This window comes from Pleurodeles waltl, chromosome 3_1 (genome assembly GCF_031143425.1).
Source record: "Pleurodeles waltl isolate 20211129_DDA chromosome 3_1, aPleWal1.hap1.20221129, whole genome shotgun sequence".
In the NCBI taxonomy this organism is placed as follows: Eukaryota; Metazoa; Chordata; class Amphibia; order Caudata; family Salamandridae; genus Pleurodeles; species Pleurodeles waltl.
In genome coordinates, this window is record NC_090440.1 from 556699207 (window position 1) to 556720512 (window position 21306).

General features: G+C 43.0%; 1 protein-coding gene across 4 annotated transcripts in view; it reads right to left on the bottom strand.

The window, feature by feature from the left end:
- The window catches only part of UACA (uveal autoantigen with coiled-coil domains and ankyrin repeats), a 287356-nt gene that overhangs the window by 55547 nt on the left and 210503 nt on the right, over positions 1 to 21306 (bottom strand). For all 4 annotated transcript variants that reach the window (XM_069222950.1, XM_069222948.1, XM_069222946.1 and 1 more), the window contains exons 4-5: positions 21171 to 21235; positions 8225 to 8282 (exon numbers count right to left, since the gene is read on the bottom strand). In XM_069222950.1, coding sequence (XP_069079051.1) covers positions 8225 to 8282; positions 21171 to 21235 — 123 coding nt within the window. The remainder of the gene's footprint in view (positions 1 to 8224; positions 8283 to 21170; positions 21236 to 21306) is intronic.

Here is a 21306-nt window from a genome sequence, read left to right on the forward strand (position 1 = left end):
TCACAGCAAACAGTTTTCAAGCACCCCACACTGTCTGTTGATATAATGAATTGTGGCGTTGGTGTTTGACAGATTTTGACTGATTCTCCTTGAGATAAAAAAGGGGAATGCATTTATGGCAAGTTGGTCCACTCATAACTCAAGCAGGTTTATGTGTAGAGACTACTCCAAAGTGGACAAATGTCCTTGCGCGGTCTTATCGCTCAGATGGTTGCCACAGCCCACTGAGTCAGGAACCATGATGCCTGTACCTTTAAAGTACTGACTGGGCGACCTACCAAAATGTTGAAAGGGTACATTCACCAGTGCAGATCTAGCTGGATTGACTTGAAGGTCTGCACACAGCAGACTACTTTGATGTTGAAGCCACCCTTTTCTCATGTACCACTGAAGGACCATCATCTGGCGTGTGGCACCAACACAGGATGTACAAGGAAAGAGGCTATGCATGTGTTCCTCAACTAGTACCAACAACTAACCTTTCACCAACCTGTCTTCCAAGTACAGAAATACATGGCCTCCTGACCGCTGCAGTGAAGACGCTACAACTGCTATTACTACTGCAAAGACACACAGTGTGGTCCGTAGTCCAAATAGTATGATGGAAACGTAATAGTGCAGGGACCCCACAGGTGTAACCTGTGGACAGGAAGCATTGGTAGATGAAAGCAGGTGTCCTGGAGGTCCATGGATGCCAACCAATCCTACACATTAAGGCACTGGTTGGCATCCCAAATGAAGGTGATTGTTGAGGATGGGCCTCCACACCCTTCTTTCTTGGACACCAGGAAGTAAAGGGAGTAAAACCTGTGTCTCCTGCTTCCAGGGCCCAGTGTGCTCAGGGGAGGACTTCTGCCGCTAAAATCAAGGTGCATGCCGGGGAATATGTGCTGATTGAGGGACGACAGCCTGGAGGAGACATCAAAAACAAGAGTGTCTAGCCCTTACGGTTTATTTGGACGACCCACTGATCTGTTGCAACTGACTCCCAAATAGTAGAAAAGTGAGAGATCAACAAGCCCACAGGATGACGGTGGTGTAAGGGAGGGGACGGTGTGCAGGAATGGTGATTTAAGTCACAGAGGGTGTGAGGCAAAAGGTCTGGCAGAGTACGGTGGGAACCAAAACAAGCGGTATATCGTTTGACGTGTTTGGAGTGGCTGCAAATGGTGGTGCTGCCTGTGCTCTGGAGAGGCCACAACACTTCCTATGTCTTTTGGGGTAGTGTCTCACGGGTGCATCACTGGTGAGACTAGGCACAGCGAGCAAGTTGTAGCTCTTCTGTTTTTCCAAGTCTTGAAAAGAAGAATCAGCCTTCACTTCAAATAGCTGCTCTCCTTTGAAGGGCATAAGTGTTGCCTGAAAACCCCTTGAGAAGCCAGTGGAATGCATCCAATCATGTATTCGGAAACTACACCATACTTGGGAATCTGTTTAGAGGTATCCAAATCGCGATTGACCAAATTAGAAAATGGCATGCCTCATATGAAGATCAGGGCAGTCCGAGGCAAAAGCTTTATAACCATAGTCCACCTTTTTAGTCTACCGCAGGTGCGATGGGAAAAGTCAGCTGTGTTCACTTTTGAGGAAGAAGCTTGGTGCAGTAGGCTTTCAGAAAAAGGGTGTGATAACAACATTTCTATGCGCTTTGGATATTCATCTGTGGGAAGCAGGAAGCAATAGGATTTTGTCCTATGTAGCTGAAACAGGTTGCACAAGGACCCAATTGAAGGTCAAAGGCTCCACAACCATGGAGGATGACTGCAAGATTTTGCCTCATCTGACGGCAGTGTTAACTCCAAAGCTTCGATCACTTTTCTTACCACTCTGGTGAATGAAGAAGGTTCTTCTCAAAAAGGGCCAGAGAGTTAAGGGAAGGACCCTGTTAGTGAAGTATCCGGACACCTGCTTTGTGCGAATTAAAAATACACCACCATCACTACTGTAAAAGAGAAGGAGGTAATCAGCCTCCAAATAATTGCCCTCTACGTGGCTGTAATTCATCAGGCACGGCAAAGGGCTGAGTCAGACCCAAATAGTCTTCCACGGGGCAAGCATCTGGGCCCTTGTAAGAGGTTCTACCAAGTGTGCACCATAAAACATGTTTTACCTTTTCCTTGCCACTTGCATAATTTCAGGTCGAGAGTTTCAAAGGCGGTATACGATTCAGCTCAGATGGTGGCATCTGTACCAGTACCAGAGGTGGTGCCAACCAAGCTGATCACTGTTCATTACCAGGCTTTGACTTTTTCTTAAGTGAAAAACCCCAAGAAGATGCAGGGTTAGGAAGCATTACAGCTACTGTAGTTTTCATCACTTTTAAAATACTGCCAGCTGGAACCAAATATATATACTCTTCACAACACATAATAGGTGGATTCACATCTGTGAAGCTATAGAGCTACTTTTGGTAAAACGTTTTGAGACCAGTCTGACTAATGAACAGATTTTCAGAAGGTGAGGAATCTGCAGGAAGACCTATCCATCAACAAAAAAAAACACGTTGCTGTGTTGAGCATGGTACAGATTGATGTTTGGCCTCTGTGTAGAAGCAGGTGGTTATTTCACAAAATAGACCAAAAGCAAACATTTTGAGCTGAATAACAGCTCATCAGTAAATCACAAAGTAGCCATGAAAACCATAAATAACACCAAAGGCAATGCACTTGACTGGCCTCACCATTAATAAGACACAGTAATACAAATGTTGTAAATCATCTTACAGATCAGATTGTCCTCACCACTTTGACACAGCCAACTATACATGAATTGAACGTTTACTGTTTTTCCAGTGGCTCGAATGGGTTAAATTATACAGGTATCTGGCCTGTTAATGCATGGATGGTCAACTGACCGGAATAAAAAAAAAAAAAAAAAAAAAAGAATCCTATTCTGAATGGTCACGGGTGCTTTTATTCCTGTTGCCCATTTTGGGTCCAAAAAAAAAAGTTGTCTGTGGACCGAAAACCCTGTTATGGCTGGTCAGGACGGGAGGAAATATCTTGTGGCTGGCATTTCAGGGCATGTGGAGATGATCCCAGTGCAGTCACCCTAAGGTCGGTGAATGAGGGGAAACGAACCGCAAAGCAGTGGTAAGTGCTAGTGAGCACATTTTAGACTGCCAATGCATTCGGAGACCCTGTCCTGGGTTTGCGAACCCCACAAGAGGATCAAAAAGGGTACAAAAAATGGCAAACTCTAACAAAGGGTTCACCAACCCTTATACATATTAAAAAAGAAAACCAAAAAATAAATAAAACACTGGGGAGCCTGGTCATAGGCCATGTCCTGAGGCCAAACTTCTTTGTGTGTGGCTAAAAGACATATACAGAGTGGGATGGGATAAAGGTGTTGCTGTAGGCTAAGCTCTGGGGCCAATTCTCACTAAACATTTCCAAAGAGATTGTGCAGTGGGAGTTTTCCATTTAAGGTGATTTCGATGCAGGGCCTGGTTTGGCTCTGCACAGCAGTGGATGGCTGCCTGTGGTAGGATGCGAGTAGGGCCTGGTCATGGGCTAATACTTCAGCTGTGCGCAGCGGGGGTTGTCTGTCCGTTCAGGTTGAGCGCAGTGAACTGTTGGATGTGGTATATAAAAAACAGATTAAAGTGAAGTCATTTTTGGTTAGAACACCTTGATGTAGGGTTAACACATCAAAAACTCACTCAAAACGGGGGCACAGTTTATGATTACTTTACCTATTTAAAACCGATTCGTTTCAGTGTTTTTTTAAGTTTTTGTCCCATACCCATAAATACCTGTGTTTTTTTTTGGGGGGGGGGAATTTCTTCAGTGAAACGGGCCAGAGTTTTCACCCCATGATTTCAGAAGCAGCGCTATTTGGCCAAACCTTGCACATGAAAATTAGTCATCTGAGAGATCACAGTGGGATGCAAAATCCACATATTTTACAATGGGTCCTACTAACTGAAGAGAGAAGGCTGCAAACTAGCTATGTGGTATCCAGGAACAGCTCCTTTAATTTTGGTGCAAGCCCCTCTGGATGATGATTTTATGCCCAAGATTTCTCTAATGTACTTCACAGGGGGCCATGGCCCTTATGGCCTTGATTCATGGATCAATTCACAGGCACACCTGGTGCCATTCACAGTGGAGTATGCTGCCGGGATAGGATGGGACATTGTGGTAAACTAGACACCAGCCATAACTATCTTCTACAGCAAAACTACTGACTTTGGTCCAAAAGGAAAATACACTATAGCCAGTGAAGTCTTTATCTGTATTACAGCCTATTATCTTACAGTACAGGATGTCTGACTTTTTCGCATTCCCCTTGGTCATAAATAGCAAGAAGAGCAGAAGCACAAGCAGCCCTTAAACTGAGTCCCATAGCTGCCAGAATGTAATCATTCAAACTTTCTACTTCATCTGTCAATGATCAAAGAGGAGCAACTTTTTCACAAACTAATGAAAAATGGACTGTTCTCTACAAATATGAATTGAGTAGTAGAAACAGCAAAAGGTATTCACACACAATTAAAAAATGAAATGCTTTATAGAGGGTGACAAGCTGTGAATGAGAAAGATGTGCCATTTTTCACTTTGAAAGAGTCTGAGCAGAGTTCTTCCAACATTTAACCCCGCCACGTAAAATAAAAAACTATTGTTGATCCCAAACATAGGGATGTTCATACTGAAAAGTGCAGCTTGGAAGTAGAGGTTTGTAGGAGCGATAAGGTAACAAGTCCATCTGAGACAGGCAAGCTTATTTCATGAACACAGGGGATCCCAAGCTCCATCAAGTCCGATTGTATCTTAAAGGGTTGGCACATAATTAAAACAAAACAAGTTACTATTCTATATATATTGTGGTTCTTTAGTGTTGTTTTTTTCACAGATTCATATGCCTGAATCATCCCAGTGGTCAAGCTGGGAGTCTCGCGGTACGTTTTAAGTAAGTAGATTGATCTTTGAAAGCATAAAATGACAACTTTATTAACCTAAACACATCATTTAAAATGGACCAAACTTTGGCCAGTCGGGAGATGGATGTGCCAACGCCGCTTACCTCAACAGCCACCATAACTCAGATTTCTTAGCACGAGAGTGAGATTAGATTCTGTTAGAGGTAAGCCCACATCAGGGAGGAGGGTGAGTCACATGTGAATCTTTGAATGATAACAATACTGGAGAAGCACAATATACAAGTAGCTAACTTGTTTTTTTTCTCCGGCAATGGATCTTTCATACATTCACTTGCTTACACGAGAACAAACATATATGCATATATGTGTAAGCATATACATTCCTACATAACAGTACTGACAGTGGAAGGAGGGTGAAATATGTACATAATAGGCTCACCTTTATGAGAAAGGACAGCCTGGCCCAATGCTGCATCACTGGTCAATGTTGAGTCAAGACAGTATCATGCAAATGTACGTCTGTTCTTCGATGTTGCAGCTCTGCAGATATGCAACAAAGACACACATGCAATAGGGTGGTGGAAGTTGGTTATAGTTCTTGTGGAACCTGTACTGATTATCCTTGTAAAGGCCGTCCTGCTTTTTGGTGACAGAAAACAAGAGTTGAACATACTCTGGAAATAGTATGCCACTTTCTGGGAGGGCCATATGGTATTAAAAGTTGATATGATTTCCTGAAATGTCATGTTCTTGCAATATAGAACCTGAGACAGCGACATCGCCTCATATCAAGAGTATGCAGAGCTCTCTCCACTGTATTGTTAAGATTTTTATTTTTTATTTTTTTTAATGAAGGTGAAAGTCTGAAGGTATCTTAGGACCTTCAGTGCAGGTTTGTACTCATCTCGGAACTGCATGTATGGTTCTTTTATGGGAAAGGCTTGAATTTCGTTCACACGTCCAGCAGACAAACTCAATAGCAAAGATGCTTTCCAAGTCAAGAATCTAATTTCTGTCTTGTAAATAGGCTCAAAAGGATGTTTCATTAAATGTGTTATGGTTGTATTAAGTTGCAATGATTCGGTGGTTTTCTAACCAGAGGATAGGTTCCAAATTAATGTCTGAGGATCTCCTTTAAAATCCAATTTTACCATCAGGAGTATTGGGTAGCCGACCTACATCGTGAAATTGCCAATAAATGGACTTTGACTAAAGAGTGGGAAAGATATGAACGTACTAAGTGAATTAAATATGGAAGAATCTGGAAGAGAAGAAATAGGATGAATATTGTGGTTGGAACACCACAGACAAAAGTGTTTCGATTTGGCTAAATGTGTCTTATTTGCTGAATCTGCTCTGGATTTGGCAAGTTTTACTCTGCTATCTTCGGGGATATTTAAGAGGTAATATTTATTATGTTCAGGAGCCAGGTCAATTAATGGATCAATTTCGAGTGCGGATAAAGAACCTGGCCTGAGTGCAGGCTTAGGAGATTGGTTAGGGGCCTCAAGGTAATGTGATTCACCTCTGAAAGGAGAAGTAACTGTGTACCAGTAGTGTCTGAGCCAAGCTGGTGCTATTAGAGTGAGATGTCATGGTTCTCATTTCATCTTCCTTATGACTCGCTGTATCACTGCAAATCATCTCTTGGCTTGAGCATTACTGGTTGGTAAACAGGCAATTAAGGAAAAGAATATTTCCCTTCGAGATACTGACCATCATCATCGTCCTCCTGGTACTTGATGTTAATTTAGGCAGGACTAGGATATGGGCTAAAGGGATGCTCTTCAAAATAATATTCTATTTCCTGTAAATGCTAGAGAGGGAAAGGCAATTTTTTACTGGTTGAAATGTGCTTCAGAAGGCAAGGCATAGAATGCCTTTGTCCAATATTAAAATTACCTTAGATGGTCTTTTCGATAAGTGGAGTCCTCAATGATAATTTTAACTGCGTTTATGTCTTCGGAGATGTTGCTGACAGAGTTCCAGTTTACAGTGTTGTCGACACAGATGTGGTATTCGGTGAGGTGGATTCAAGGCAGTCATCAACCAAGCATTTTCAGTGTGTTTTATTGATGTTTTTTTTTTTTTTTACAGATTACACAGCCAAAGAGATTTCAACTTCATTTTAGATGAGCCGCGATACAGAGTCTTTAGAGATGGTGTGAAAGGTTCAGATTATGGTCTTTCTAGCCCAGAAGAAATGCCTTTTTTTGTAGGACATTCCAGGACATCCAAAGCAGAGCTAGGAAATTCTAAGTGGAGGAGCTCTGTGCATTTTAAAATCTTCCTCCTAGGTTCACCTGAAGATTCTCGATGTGAGGAATGCTTTGGAGAATGTTGAAGAGAATGGTTTCTCTTGTGGGCCTTTATGGAGATGTTTGAATACTTTACTGTATATATTCTCAAGAGGGTGTCTTCCTTTGCCTTGATATTTTGTTCCTATAGAAGTAACCTACGTTTGGGCATTTGGAGACTTGGCTCAGAGGGTGCAACAGATCTTGCATTCCTTGGATATGTGTTTAGAATGGAGACTGCAGGTGCACTTCATGTAGCGGGTCTTCAGAACGTAGCTTTTATTTTCCCACAGGAGCCACAAGGTCTGAAGAGGCCCTTTTAGGAACATCTGCCATGTTTTCAGTCAGAAATTATAATAGTAGTGATCACAATTGACTTAAAAATGAAGAAAAAATTATTTCAGAGGACAACCTGAGCAGAGCTCAGGGAGACACTCTTCACACGACATGCAGTAAAATAAAATTTGAGGGATGGCGGTCCTTGAGGGGAGTGATGCTGGCCCATCTGTATCCTGCTTGGTTGAAGTTTGGTTCCTTTAAATTCCGCGGATAGCTTAATAAATTGGTCATTTACACTTTTAAATCTCAGTGTAGCACTGTACTGCTTACATAAAAATTATTCAGAGAATCCCAACTTGATGACAGGGATGATTCAAACATATGAAAGATCAAATACTAGAGAAGAAATCCTGGTAGATAAATCCAGAGAGCTGCTACTCCTCATCTTGCTGTCATGGTGTTTGCCTTGTTTGCAAGGGACATACAGCTCTTGCTGTACATTTCCTGGTCACACAGCAACAATAATCCTCAGGAATATTACAGTAGCTTCATCACCCAGACCCCTTCCAAACCTTATGAATCCTCCATAACCTAGTCTCATTTAACCCTATTTAAATAATCATCACCCTTCCTCTTTTGAACGAATGACCAGATCAGCTTAATCATGCCTCTTCACCCCACTTTCTTCTGATGCCATCTTGTCCAGTCAATTATCCCCCTCCACCTTATGCTTCAGTCCCTACATTGCATGCCCAGTCCTTACCTGCATCATGCAGGGCAGTTCTACCCTGGAGGTCAACATTTTCTGTTGGGCAGTTAAACTGTAAAATAAAAATGTGATGATTAACTAAGCTATTTCATACAAATTACTTTCACTCTCCTACATCTTCCTATACCTTTTCAAAACAGGCTGAAATTCAACAATTATTCCTTAGTGAAGCAATTCGTTTTAATACCACCAGAGAATTCACCAAGAGACCTACTCATTACTCTGATTTGCACCAGATTATTGTTGTCTGTGTGTACAATAAATTAATGTGCAGCTCATTGTACTATAGCTCACAGTGTTCCAATGAGAGCTCACTAGGTGGAATACAATACAAAAGCCCAATAATGATCGCTTTCTCAAAGGCAAAGCATTAGGTGGCCTCTGCAGACACCCACTCCCAATAAGGATGTAATTTTACAGAGGTACACCATCATACCACACCCTTGCCCATGCACAGTGTTACTTTTTAATATAGCGAAAAAATGCAAAATACAACCATTGGCTTCAGCTGTAAGATTTGCCCAATTATACTGTAGCTTTCAAATATTCTGCATTTATTTGTTATTTACTTTTTCTAGAATGAATGAGACGTTAACATGACCTCGATGCTATACCAAAGGAGCAGTACAATGACAATTTAAACAACAATTGATACATAATTTATGATTTATAGCATACCACTGTAGCACTGAGATGATCTGATAGCACAAATATTCAAGAGGAAGGAGAGGGGAGGTGGAGGCACCCACTGAAGTAATTAGTTCACCTAACTCAACGAAGGAACTGGGGCTGAGGGTTAGGTTCAACTTACATTAAGACTAGAAAGATGGTACAAGTAGTTCTGTAATAAGGAAGACCAGCCTCAGCAAAAAGGCTAATACCCTAAGAAAGGGGCTAACATGAAATGAAAATGGTTATGACCTTTTAGGTCACAAACGTTTTTTTTTTTTAATTTTGCACAATATTAGGTGATGGTATACAACTATGTCAGGGACATCTCACTTACAGTCCTGAAAATTGTTTTCTGGACTCTTGACATTCTTGCAAATCAGATATTTTCAGGTTTGACCTCTCCAGTTGGCCTTTTAAGTCCTTATGGATCTTAAGCAGCCAGTTCCTGAAGGCAACCTCTAGAAAGCTTCGGTCCAACTGTCCTTGTTTTTAGTCTTTCTGGTAAGGGGCCAGCACTACTTCACTCACTGGCCAGTACAACTACTACTTCAAGGAGAAGCCAAAGCAACAGGGCTTCCTCCAGAGTCCTGAGCGGGCTCTCAGTCTTGTGGAAAACAACCTCCATACCCCTGTAAGACTGCTCTGTGCTAGTGCAGCAGAACATCGCCATACAACCATGCAAATCAAGCAAACTGGATGAAGTGGGACAGTATTCTTATAAAGATGTAAACCTTTGTGGGAAGGAACAATCACATTGCGATGCCAGTTACAAAAATCATAAAAGGCAACCAAAGTAGACAGCATCTACACAGGCTTTCTTCTTGAGCAATCAAAGAAGAAAGGAAAAGTGCCAACTGTCAGTGTCATGGTGACTCCCAGTGAGGCAGCACTGATACCCTGAGCAAACCTTACGGTTTGCAGACAGCCCATCATTAAGGAAACATGGCCTCCCAACCCAGCACAGTTCATAGCCCATCACACATTATCCGGGACACACATTCGTGGGGAAGACACCATTATATAAGGCTAAATTAAGGTTTACTACTCTCCTATGGGTACAGATAGAAAGGCTTGTGCCACTCACTAGAATCTAACACAGCATCATGTGGTATGCTCGACTGCTGTGGAGTGTACTGATGTCATTGTGGGGGAATGTGTTGATCATCTGGAGTTCCATGGACTGACAGTTGGAGGTGGATCATGGAGACTGAGAAACCCTTGCAAAAAATTGTGTTTTTTATGACAATCTGACATTGCGTCTATATTACTCTTCTTTATGCACTAGGTTGTCTCACACTTATGTACTTCTACCAAGTTAAATATAACAGTCCGCCTAACACATTAGCACTATGTTTTATATTTTTCATATATATGCTGCTGCTTTTTGTGTTACTGATTGCTGTTAATTATGTATCTGACATATTTAGCTACTCATTTTGAATATTACATTTATTTGCATGCAGTATAGAGACATGATTTAGATTGTTTTAGTCAACCATGTCTTCCATTTGCATGTATTAGTTTTGTGTTTTTTATATAGGAAATTGGACTGATTGCTTTTAAGAAGGGATACTGTGCTAAAACAAGTTGTGTCCTTTGCTCCGCAAGTGTTCCTTTTCTATTACCTCTTAAAAAAAGATTTAGAAGTGGGACGGGTCCCGAGAGGACCTAGGGAATTGATCATACAAATGTTCAAGAACCCTGATCCAAAAAAGTTTGAAGAATTGGCTGTAAACAATGCTATCACACCAGCAAATATGATCAAGATTCTGATAAAATATGCTGATAAGGACAGAGATCAAGCATTTAAAAGAAACTGAAGAAATTAAAAGTGAATTATTGAACAATGATCAGGAATCTATATAAAATCATACAGATATTGAAGCCAGCTTGAACAACTTTAAACAAGAAATAAAAGAAAGGAAAGCAAGCAAATTCCAGTGGGACAAGACAGGCAATGAAACAGATAAGCATATGCAAGGAGATTTGATAGTGTAAGGTTGGCAGACGTTTCCGACGTGAGTTCAGAGGTGATGCCAGTGAGGGTCTATCCACACCTTTTGTCCAATAGCAGATTTCTTCCTTTTTTAAAGACAAATTCTGCCTGAGACTCAACAAGAAGGGGGGGGGGTTGGACACCTAATGTGTCAGATTCACGAAACAAATGAATATTACAAGTAAAAAGGTAATCAACCGGTCAACTAAAAATGTTGATAAGGCAAAAAGACAAACCCTTAATCTGGCTCTTTACGTTTGTCTGGAATCTTAATGTAAATGATCTTAAAGCCCTAACAACCTTGGAATTAGAAGTCAATGAAACAAAGGTTGGAGGATATCAAAGGCCTAAATATTAGCCATCACTTGAAGACAGAAGAATGCAGAGCATGTTTATCTATAGCAATACATTCAACGAACATCTCAATCAATCAGGTATTTCTAAAGCACGGCTTGTCACCTGCGAGGGTATCCAGGCACTTAATGTAGGTCTCATTTGAAAAGTCAAGCCTTGATCCCCTTCCTTAATTCTGTCATGCGATACTGTCTTTCTTGTGTTGATGGGGAGCCACTTGAAGATTTTGCAGAGCGTGTGGAGGCAGGCTGAGGAGTCGGCATTGACCTGATATCTCATGGAGAGTTCGTTATCTGGGATGATGCTAAGATTGCAGGCATGGTCATTTGGCACGGGGTGGGTCCGAGCTCCGACAGCCACCAGGAGCCGTTCCAGAGGGCAGTGTGTTTGCTGAAGATGAGAACTTCCGTCTTGTCTGTGTTGAGCTTCAAGTAGTTGTCTTTTATCCATGCTGAGATGTTCTTCATGCAGTTGTAGAAGTCCATCTTAGTTGAGGTGGGGTCGGGGGAGAGCAATAGGACGAGCTGTGTGTTGTGGTGGTAGAAAATGATGTTGATGTTGTGCGATCTGACAATGTCTGCTAGTGGTGTCATGTAGAAGAGTGTATAGCTGAGCGAGCGCCGCATATGTTGTGCTTGGCTTGCGATGTGGAGGGGGTGAGGCAGACTTTCTGGGTGAGCACTGTGAGGAAGGATGCCATCAGTCTGAGAGCATCCTTCAGTTATTCCAGTCTGGCACAGGTGGTTTCTGAGTGTTGTGGGAAACCATGTCAAAAGCGGTGTAGAGGTCGAGCAGGATAAGGGCAGTGGGTTCTCCTCTGTCGATTAAGGCACAGCTGTCGTCTGCTGCAGTGATCAGTGGTGTCTCGGTGCTGTGGTTGGTTCAGGCTCCCGATTGTGAAGGGTCTAGTAGGTTGTTTCTCTCCCGGTGATCAGTGGGTTGGAGGCTGATGGCCTTCTCCAGGACATTAGCAGGGAACGGGAGCAGTAAGATGGGTCAGTAGTTCTGCAGTTTGTTGGGGTCTGCTGAGGGTTTTGGCATGTTTCTGAGTGTCGGGAAAGGCGGCCATGGTTAGCGAGGCATTGCTGATAGTAGTGAGTTGGCAGCTTATCTTGCCTCTTCTGAGGTTGAAAAGTCAGTGGGGGTAGAGGTCGGTGGGTGCTCTGGAATGGAGGGAACTCATAAGGGCGGTTGTGTCTGACACGCTGAGTTGTTTCCAGGCGTTAAGCACATGTTCGTTGTGGTGGTTGGTTGGAGGCTGAAGGTGTTGGAGGTTTGGGGATCGAAGTTCTTGTAAATGGTTGCTATTCTGTAGTGGAAATGCTTGGCAAGGGCGTTGCAGAGCTCATGTGATGCAGGGTCAGATTTTCAGTGGCTGCAGAGCTAGTCAACTTTCTGACAACGGTGAAGAATTCCTTAGTTCGGCTGGCGCTGGTATCAATTCGGATGGTCAGGACCTCCCTCTTTGCTGCTCTGATCTTTCAGTGGAAGTCGTTGAAGGCCGATTTGAAAGTGGCTCTGTCGATTTAATTACTGCTTGTGCGCCATCTTCTTTCAAGTTGTTTGCATCAGCGTTTCGGCTTGTTGAGTTCCAGAGTATACCAGTTGGCTTGCTTGGATGGCCTTTGCGCTTTGGCTGGTTTGGTGGCAGGTGACTTGGTCGGCAGCACTGGTTATCAAGTTGTTGAAGCTCTGTACTGTATGGTCCAGGCTGGTGGTGTATGTGGGCTGTGTGGAGGATCCTGACTGAAATCAAAGTTTTTTTAAACCACAATTGGAGGCACTAACAAGATTTTAGCATAGGATCACACTGAAAGATAATTCTTTCTTGATTAGACATAAGGTATATATTGGTTCCTATTATACTGTGTAAAAGGAAGCCCAATGTTCCTTATGGGTCACTACAAAAAAAGGTCATTACAATTATCAAATCTTCCTTGTGGTTAATTTGGCTGTTATAAACAAAAATATCTAGTGCATGCTGTGCATTGAGTTGTGCTGTACTTTCAAAAATAAAACCAATGTTGCTTTTCCATCTAGTATGCTTACTCAGGTACAACTCAAGTAACTAAAAAGAAAATGCTAGCCAGCCTGCTTGTGGGCTGCTATTCCATGTTCTTTGCAAGGTGTAGGTACTTCACAATTAAAGTGTATCACAACATTCTGCTGTATATATCTTGCACCAGAAGTATGAGCAAGACTACTGGTCACCTTGCAGCGGTAGATGCATATTAATGGATGACAAAATATCAGGATAAATTGCTTGCCTCATTTATTTGGACAACTGTTGTGATAGAATGTCAAATAAGATGGGTGCATGGTTGCGCTTATGGATACTCTAAGGTATTCTCGAAACAGAGTGGTTCCCCAATCAACCGTAGATTAACCATATTTTTTTTTATCACAGGAAGTGGAACACTGCAACAGTATGTGCAACTGAAATGAGAAGGAACCAGATGAAGAAATGGGAATGGATTGAAAAAGATAATGCCAGACTTCTCCAAAACAATATAAAAGTAAATACAAATTGACAAATCTCTTCCTTAATAAATAAACCTAGACCAGTGTGGGTTAATTCATAACCAGCAAACCTATGATAATATTCAAAGAGTACTGCACCTTAAAAAGCAAACAGACACAACAGTCCAATGAGCAACGTGGCGATCGAAGTGGAAAAAGCGTTTGATTTTGTGGAATGGGCTTTCCTCCGACAGGTCCTGATCAGGGTGGGAGTGGGACCCATTATGCAATTATATATATGGATAGTTTACGATTCCCCACAAGCAAACATTTTAGTAAATGGGGTACCGTCATATGGATTCAGGCAGGCATGGAGTACTCAACAGGGCTGTCCTCTGTCTCCTTCGCCCCTTTATTTTATGCAGATTTGCAGAGCATACTATCACCCAGGAGGGTATCCTGGCACTGAGCTGGTATGAGTCTAGCCAAACCTATGGCCAGGTTGGACTGCTCAGAAAGCCAGGCCTTCAGCCTCTTGTGGAATTCAAGTGAGGAGGGGGCTCCTATGTAAAGTTGCAGGATGTACACGCTTTAGAAGAAATGTAGGAGAAGGTTAGAACGCCAGATCTGGTTTTCCATATGCGTGCAACAGAAGCCAAGATTTCTTTGGGGTTTTGGCACCTTTGTGTTTGCCTTTTACAAGATAAGGAATTTAATTTTGCAGTTTTCACACAAGCAGGTGGTACTTCTTTGTGTATGGGTGATTGGGAGGCTCCTGTAGAAAATTCCATGGTGTGTCCAGAGTGAACTATTTAGAGTACCCACAGATCTGTGTTAACTTGTTTTCATGTGGAAACAAAACAGGAATTTATTTCCCCTACAGGCTGCATTGGAGGCAGGTGACTGGTGTGGGGATAGAGTGTTGATAAGCTAGGACCGTTTTTTTTTACTAACCTGGGCATATCATTGGGCAGCTCCCATCTTCTTCCCTGCTGATTTGTGATAGCTCCAACGTTAGCTTCTGATCAAGCATGCTGTTTTGGTCATATCTAGCTTATCTAGAAGGAATTGAGGGGAGATAATATAATAATCTTTGAACCCATGACTGGTTTTACCTGACTCTGTAGGCCTGAGAGAGTCTGGAGCCACTAAAAAAAAAAAAGGTGGATTCGGCAGGCCTGTACTGCAGGACTCCTTGTGAGCCTGCTGTACCAGCATCAGTTTTTATACTTTACAGCACATTGTCCACATACTTGCCAAACAAGGTTTGGCTGTTCAAAGGCATGTTGAGGATATCAGAGCTTGCACTTCTGGTTGGAACAATGTAGACCTGTGCCAACTCCGTCTCCACGTTATCTCCACACCTGGAATTTGATGGAAACCAGCATTTAAACATCCATTGTCACATCTATGATAGAATACATTAGCCACTTCCCTCACATCCGCCTTAGCTTTTTTTTATTCTACTCTCAGAAATTAAGTCTGCACCAAGTAAAATGTCATGCCACATTTGGCAGAGGTAGCCGCCTAGGAGGGGCATATTATCTGCTGTTTTGTTGGATTTCTCTGCCACAGAATTGACTATACGTCTCCCACGTTAGCACTGAGAAGTAAAGGTCAGAGCAACAGAATTCTTTGACCTCCTCGGAGTAACTAGTGCAATAACAGAATCTGGCTTGGGGTGGCTAGCGAAATATGCCGAACCAGACTCTGGTGCACTACTTGTTCCTTGGATGGTACTTGGATGAATGTCAGCTTTCCTTTCCATAGAAGATTCAGGATAGGAATGGATTTAGTTGTCTTTGTAGGCTGCTCCTATAAAATCATACAAGAAATACTGCTGCCTGCTTCAAAGAGAACACTAGAAGGCCAAACTTCTTTGCTGTCAGGTGATGTAATCTAATGAAGAGTCTGGCTGCAGAAAGATCTTGTCACCTTCCTAGGGCAGAATGATGAATGAAGTCTCTCAATTCCTCCTCACCATTCTCTTCTTCCATGACCTCACTATCCTCCTCATCTAGGACTGCTTTCTGATCACTATTAAGACAATCTTCATCTCCATGTCCGTAGGCACTAGGGGGTACAGGACATGACACCAGAGGCAGTATTGGTGGAAGAAAAAGAGGCTGTGGGTTGAGGTTGTGATTGCAGTGGAAGGGACAGAAATGGAGTCAGAGAACATGACAAGGGTGGTGGAGCACATAAACCTTTCAACCTCAGAAGAGGCAATATAAGCTGCCAACTCACTACTATCAGCAATGCCTCGCTAACCATGGCCGCCTTTCCCGACACTCGGAAACATGCCAAAACCCTCGGCAGACCCCAACAAACTGCAGAACTACTGACCCATCTTACTGCTCCCGTTCCCCGCTAATGTCCTGGAGAAGGCCATCAGCCTCCAACCCACTGATCACCGGGAGAGAAACAACCTACTAGACCCTTCACAATCGGGAGCCTGAACCAACCACAGCACCGAGACACCTCTGCTCGCTGCAGCAGACGACAGCTGTGCCCTAATCGACAGAGGAGAACCCACTGCCCTTATCCTTATATCTTCTTAATCTTCTGGAGTCTCCCCTGGAATGCAGAACACATGCAAGTAAACAGTACTGTAAGCCATATTGGAGGTCTGTTCTTGGTAGCCAGGCAGTTGCAAAGAAACCTTCAAAGTTGAATGTCAATAGGCTGATTAGCTGATGACAGTTGACAGTACAATTGCTATGTATGATCTGGCTGCGGAAATGATAGCCATCAATGAGCATGTCGCTGGAGTTGCCTTCAACAGGGTCATCGTTGAGCAAGTTCTTGCAGTAATCAACGGTATCGTCTTGGACGGTGATGACAGGGCATTGTATGAAGACTTTGCCAGCGAGACAGTAAATCGACAGGGAGGTTGTCATCAAGGTTTTACATTTTTTGCACCAATGTATGGATTTTCACTTATGTTTTGGGCTTGACTTCCAGTCAGGCCTGAGGCGTAAAATATCAGAGTCATTTTCAGAGGTTGTTCTGCTTCTTTTTATAAAACTTTCTCTGATGAAAACTTGGTCTTCGAGGGGGGTAGCTGAACGGCTATTAGACTTGTCATCCTTAGGGTGATCGTCCCCCAAACATTTTGCCTTCACCCCTCCAACTGTTGCTGATTTTGACTTTGTTGGCCTTAAAACTCTGTGCACTTGAAAACTGCCAACCAGTGCTAAAGTACCAGTGCACGCTCCCCTAAACATGGTAAAATTATATTACACCCAATTGGCACATTCAATTTAAGTGCCAAATAAAATGGTACTAGTTATAATAAATGCTACTAGGGGACCTGCAGTGCTGATTGTGCCACACAGTTTGGTAGCTCTGTAAAACATGTTTCAGGCCTGCAATCGCAGCCTGGGTGTGCAGTTTTGAAATGTCATTTCGACCTGGCAAAATAAAACTATAGCGAGGCCCAAACCTTGCTTTTTTAATATATATAAGTCACCCCTAGGGTAAGCTCTGAACAGCCCAGAGGGCAGGCTGCAGTGTGTTTAAAAAGTTGGAAATGTACATTTTAGTTTTACATGTACTGGAACTGAATAACTCAAATTCTTTTTTCACTACTGCAAGGCCTACCTCACCGATAGGACAACATTGGGTTTATTACATTTAACAAGTGATAATGTTTAACTGGTAGCAAGTCGACGAGACGGGCCAAGTTTGATGTCTAAAAATTGTAATTCAAACCCCTCTTCAATGGTAAAGTCGAATGTTAAGTTACAATTCTGAAAATGCTGAAAAGGTTGGCATTTTCTTGTCCTAACCATCTGGTGCATGCAACTCGTTCCTGGGTCACATGACTAGATGCAGCTGGTCCTTGTGTACTGCTCCCAGATAGTGAGACAAAGGGAGGCTATGTGTTGGCAGGATTGGCCACTCTGACTTAATGAAGAGGAGGAGGCTTCACCTACCACACTTGCACATCACAAAGGATCTGCCTGAACATATTCACAAAAGGTTTGTCAACTAGTCTTTTGTATCCACAGAAATGCTGGGGCCAGTGCAAGAAGGAAGGGGATGACTTACACCACGGGGGCGGGGTTGGAAACCTCCAGAACTTTCTCCTATTTTAAAGGGGGCACCGGGTATAAATAACGGACCCTCAAACTCAACTCTTCAGTACACATATGGTCTTCTGGAAGGCTCAGAAGAAGAACTGCCAGGACCACCAGAGTGACTCAAGTAGGCTAGTTGGCTGGCCTCCTGATCAGAGTCTCAGGGACGGAATAGACTCCAACAACCTCAAAGCCAGCACCTGGACTCTTCCACCTGAGTCCTGCCCTCCCAAGTGGTGCCACCTTAGACCTGGACCCTTGGAAGGGGGCCTGAAGGTGCTCTGCCAGCCCAGCTGTGGTTGCAGCAGAACCAATTCAGGACGCATCACCTCACAAGACTATCCCTGACATAGGACTTCACATCAAAAGCTCCGCAGCTCATTAGAATTGGCGCTGCGCGAGGCATCCCACGCAAGGGCCTTGCATCGCCATTGCAGCTCCCCAGAACCATTGCTCCTTGATGCATCGCCAAGTCAGGACCTCGCATGATGCATCCTCGGGGCGGGATTGCACATTAATCTGCAACCAGGATTTAAAGTACTTTGTCCAGCAGGTCTAACTAGGTCCCTGTAGCTGGCCCCGCACTCTGGTTGGCCTGAAGCTGTGACTTTTTCCAAGTCTGGCATGATCAGATAACCAAAGTTGGCGATTTATGCTTTTTGGCACTATTTTGACCTAAATCTCTCAAATTGGCTATCTTTGGTTCTACTGATTTTATTTTTGTTGTTTTGGTCTTAAATTATTTATAACATTTTACTCTATTTTTCTAAATTAGAGGTGTAGATCTTTCCTGTGTTGTATTTCACTTTATTACTGTTTGGCTTGCTACATAAATACTTTACACATTACCTCTAAGTTAAGCCGGACAGCTCTGTGACAAGCTACCAGAGAGTTGAGCACAAGTTAATTTTAGATTTGCTTGTCACTTCACCCTGACAAATATTGGAGTTTCTGCTTAAATAGTGTTTCACCACTCCCTCCTCAAACAAGCAACCCAATTACTTACAAGGCCCTTCTGTGTTAAACTCCAGCTGAGTAGGTTCCACCACATTCATAGAAGTGCTTGGGGGAACACTTTTCACATATTCATCCACGGGGAAGGAGGACATTCCCTTTGGAATGAGTGATTTATTTTCCCAAAAGAGAGAGAGAGAGACTTCCTTCTTTCCAGTCCATAAGTGCTTTGGAGGGAATTATCATACACATGTCATAGTGTCAATGCCTAGTGAGAAAGATGAAGGCAAACAAATGCAATGATTGTGCAGCTCATCAGTATAAATGTTTTTTTTGTACGCAGTCTGAGCAGGATTGAAAAAAGATATTTCTCACTCTGTCACAGTAATGGTTGAGCACCCTTCTTCGCCAGAAGATGAAGAGGTCTAAAAACACCCTAAAACCAACTCAGTTTGTGGAATCTGAACATAGATCTGGTTGAAGACCAAGTGATGTCACTACGCAGCTGATGCAAGGTCAAAGATACACACACAAAGTGCGGTAGAAATCTGACCTACTGTGGCATCTAGCAGAGATCATACCATCTCTGCCTCACTCAATGAAAGTGGATCATTTTCAATGAGGTGGATGTGCTACCAAACAAACAAGGTTGTTGGGCCTATGGCTACTGTAACACTTTACTATTTACGTTTAAAGGAGATTCCCACAGTTTCAACAGGAATCAAGCATGGAAATTTATAAACAATTCAATGCTGGAAAATGTAATATTCTGAAAAGGAGTCACTTTTTCAAACTCTGGTTCCTTCTCCCACAATGCCTCACTGGTCATCCCTGTACATATTGTCTCATCTATTCCTCAATTACGAAAGAAAGTGGTCTTGTGATACTCTCTTACTTAGTTATGCCTACTTCCCCTCGTTGGGTATAGGCCATTAAACTGGACCCTCCAGCCACCTCTGTCCTTAGCTTTTCTGTCTGACTCCAGGTGTAATCCATTTCCCCGCAGTCAGCCTCAAGGCCTTGGTGTTAGGTGTTTCTTGGCCTTCCTCTTTTCCTTTTCCCTTGAGAGTTGCGGGTCAGGGCTTACCTGGTGGTTTGATGCAGGCTTGCAGAGGGTGTGAACTATTCAGCCATAGTGTCTTTTCATGATTTCTTCACGGGCCGGGAGTTGGGAAGTCTTCTGCCACAGGTAGTTGCTACTGATGGTATCTGGCCAGCGAATTTAGAGAATTTCCCTCAGGCAGGTGTTGTAGAAGGTCTGGACTTTGTTGCTAGTGGTCACTGTTATCATCCAAAGTTCTGCTCCATACAAAAGAAACGATTTTATGTTGGTGTTAAAAAGTCAGATCTTGATTTGCAGTATTTGGTCCTTGGCGTTCCAGATCTTCTTTAGCTGAATGAAGGAAGCCCTTGCTTTGCTGACTGCTATTTCTTGCCTTGATGTCAGTGGCTGTGCTGCCCTGTATGTCTATGATCTTGCATTGTCTGCAAGAGTGACTGTAGTTGTGCTGGCTGTGTTAGCCTTCAGTATCTTGATTTGTCCCTGTGAATGTTGAGGCCAAGTTGTGCTGATGTGGTTGCCACCTTGTCAGTCTTCTGCTGCATCTGCAGATGGGTATAGAACAGTAGGGCAAGGTCGACTGCAAAGTCTATGTCTTCGACGGGCATCCAAGGTGTCCCCTGGATCCCTCTTCTTCTCCATGCTGTGGATGTCTTCATGATCAGGTCTATAACCAGTAGGAAGAGAAAAGGCGAGGGCAAACAACCCTGGTGGACTCAGTTTCTCACTTGGAAGGCATCAGTGTATTGTCCTCCAGGGACTAATTTGCAGGTTATTACATCGTAAAAGTCCCTGATGATTCTTAGGAGTATATCTGGTACACTGTAGCGGTGTTGGAGCTTCCAAACAGTCCTTCTGCCCACGCTGTCAAATGCCTTCTCACAGTCGAAGTCGACACGGGGACGGGGCTTTATTTCATCAACTGCTCAATGATGATTTGTTACATACATGAATATTGACCAATGAGAGTGTGTATTAGTATTTTATATAGCCCAAAACTAGCTAGAAAGCAACAGAGCACTGTAACTTATAGGGGGAGGGAACAGGAGGCGATCTACATGTCTTTTTACTTCGAGTGGGGATTGCACGAATATAATTAACATATTACAATTCACTTTTTTCGTTTTGAAACTGGGAGATTAAATGTTCTGCCCAGAAGCACACAAGTGCAGTCAAATGCTGAAGCTGAGATTTAAACTGCCAGGTCTGGCAGGCAGGCCACATCTTATGAAGATTAGATTATTTTTTCTGGTCACAAACGGTGCCCCTGGCTACCTGCATGACTCTACATTACTCCCTGGGCTACAGAGAATGTCTGCATAGTGTTCTAGGAGCATTAATGGACTAGGATCACTGGCTTACCTGCAAAAGCTTCTGTAAGCAGAGAGAGTGTCCATATTTGGCAGATAGATGCAAGGCATTTCTTCCTGTGGGGTACATAAAAACAGGTTTTAGTGGAAGACCAATCCCGACTAAAACAGTGTATAACAGCATTATC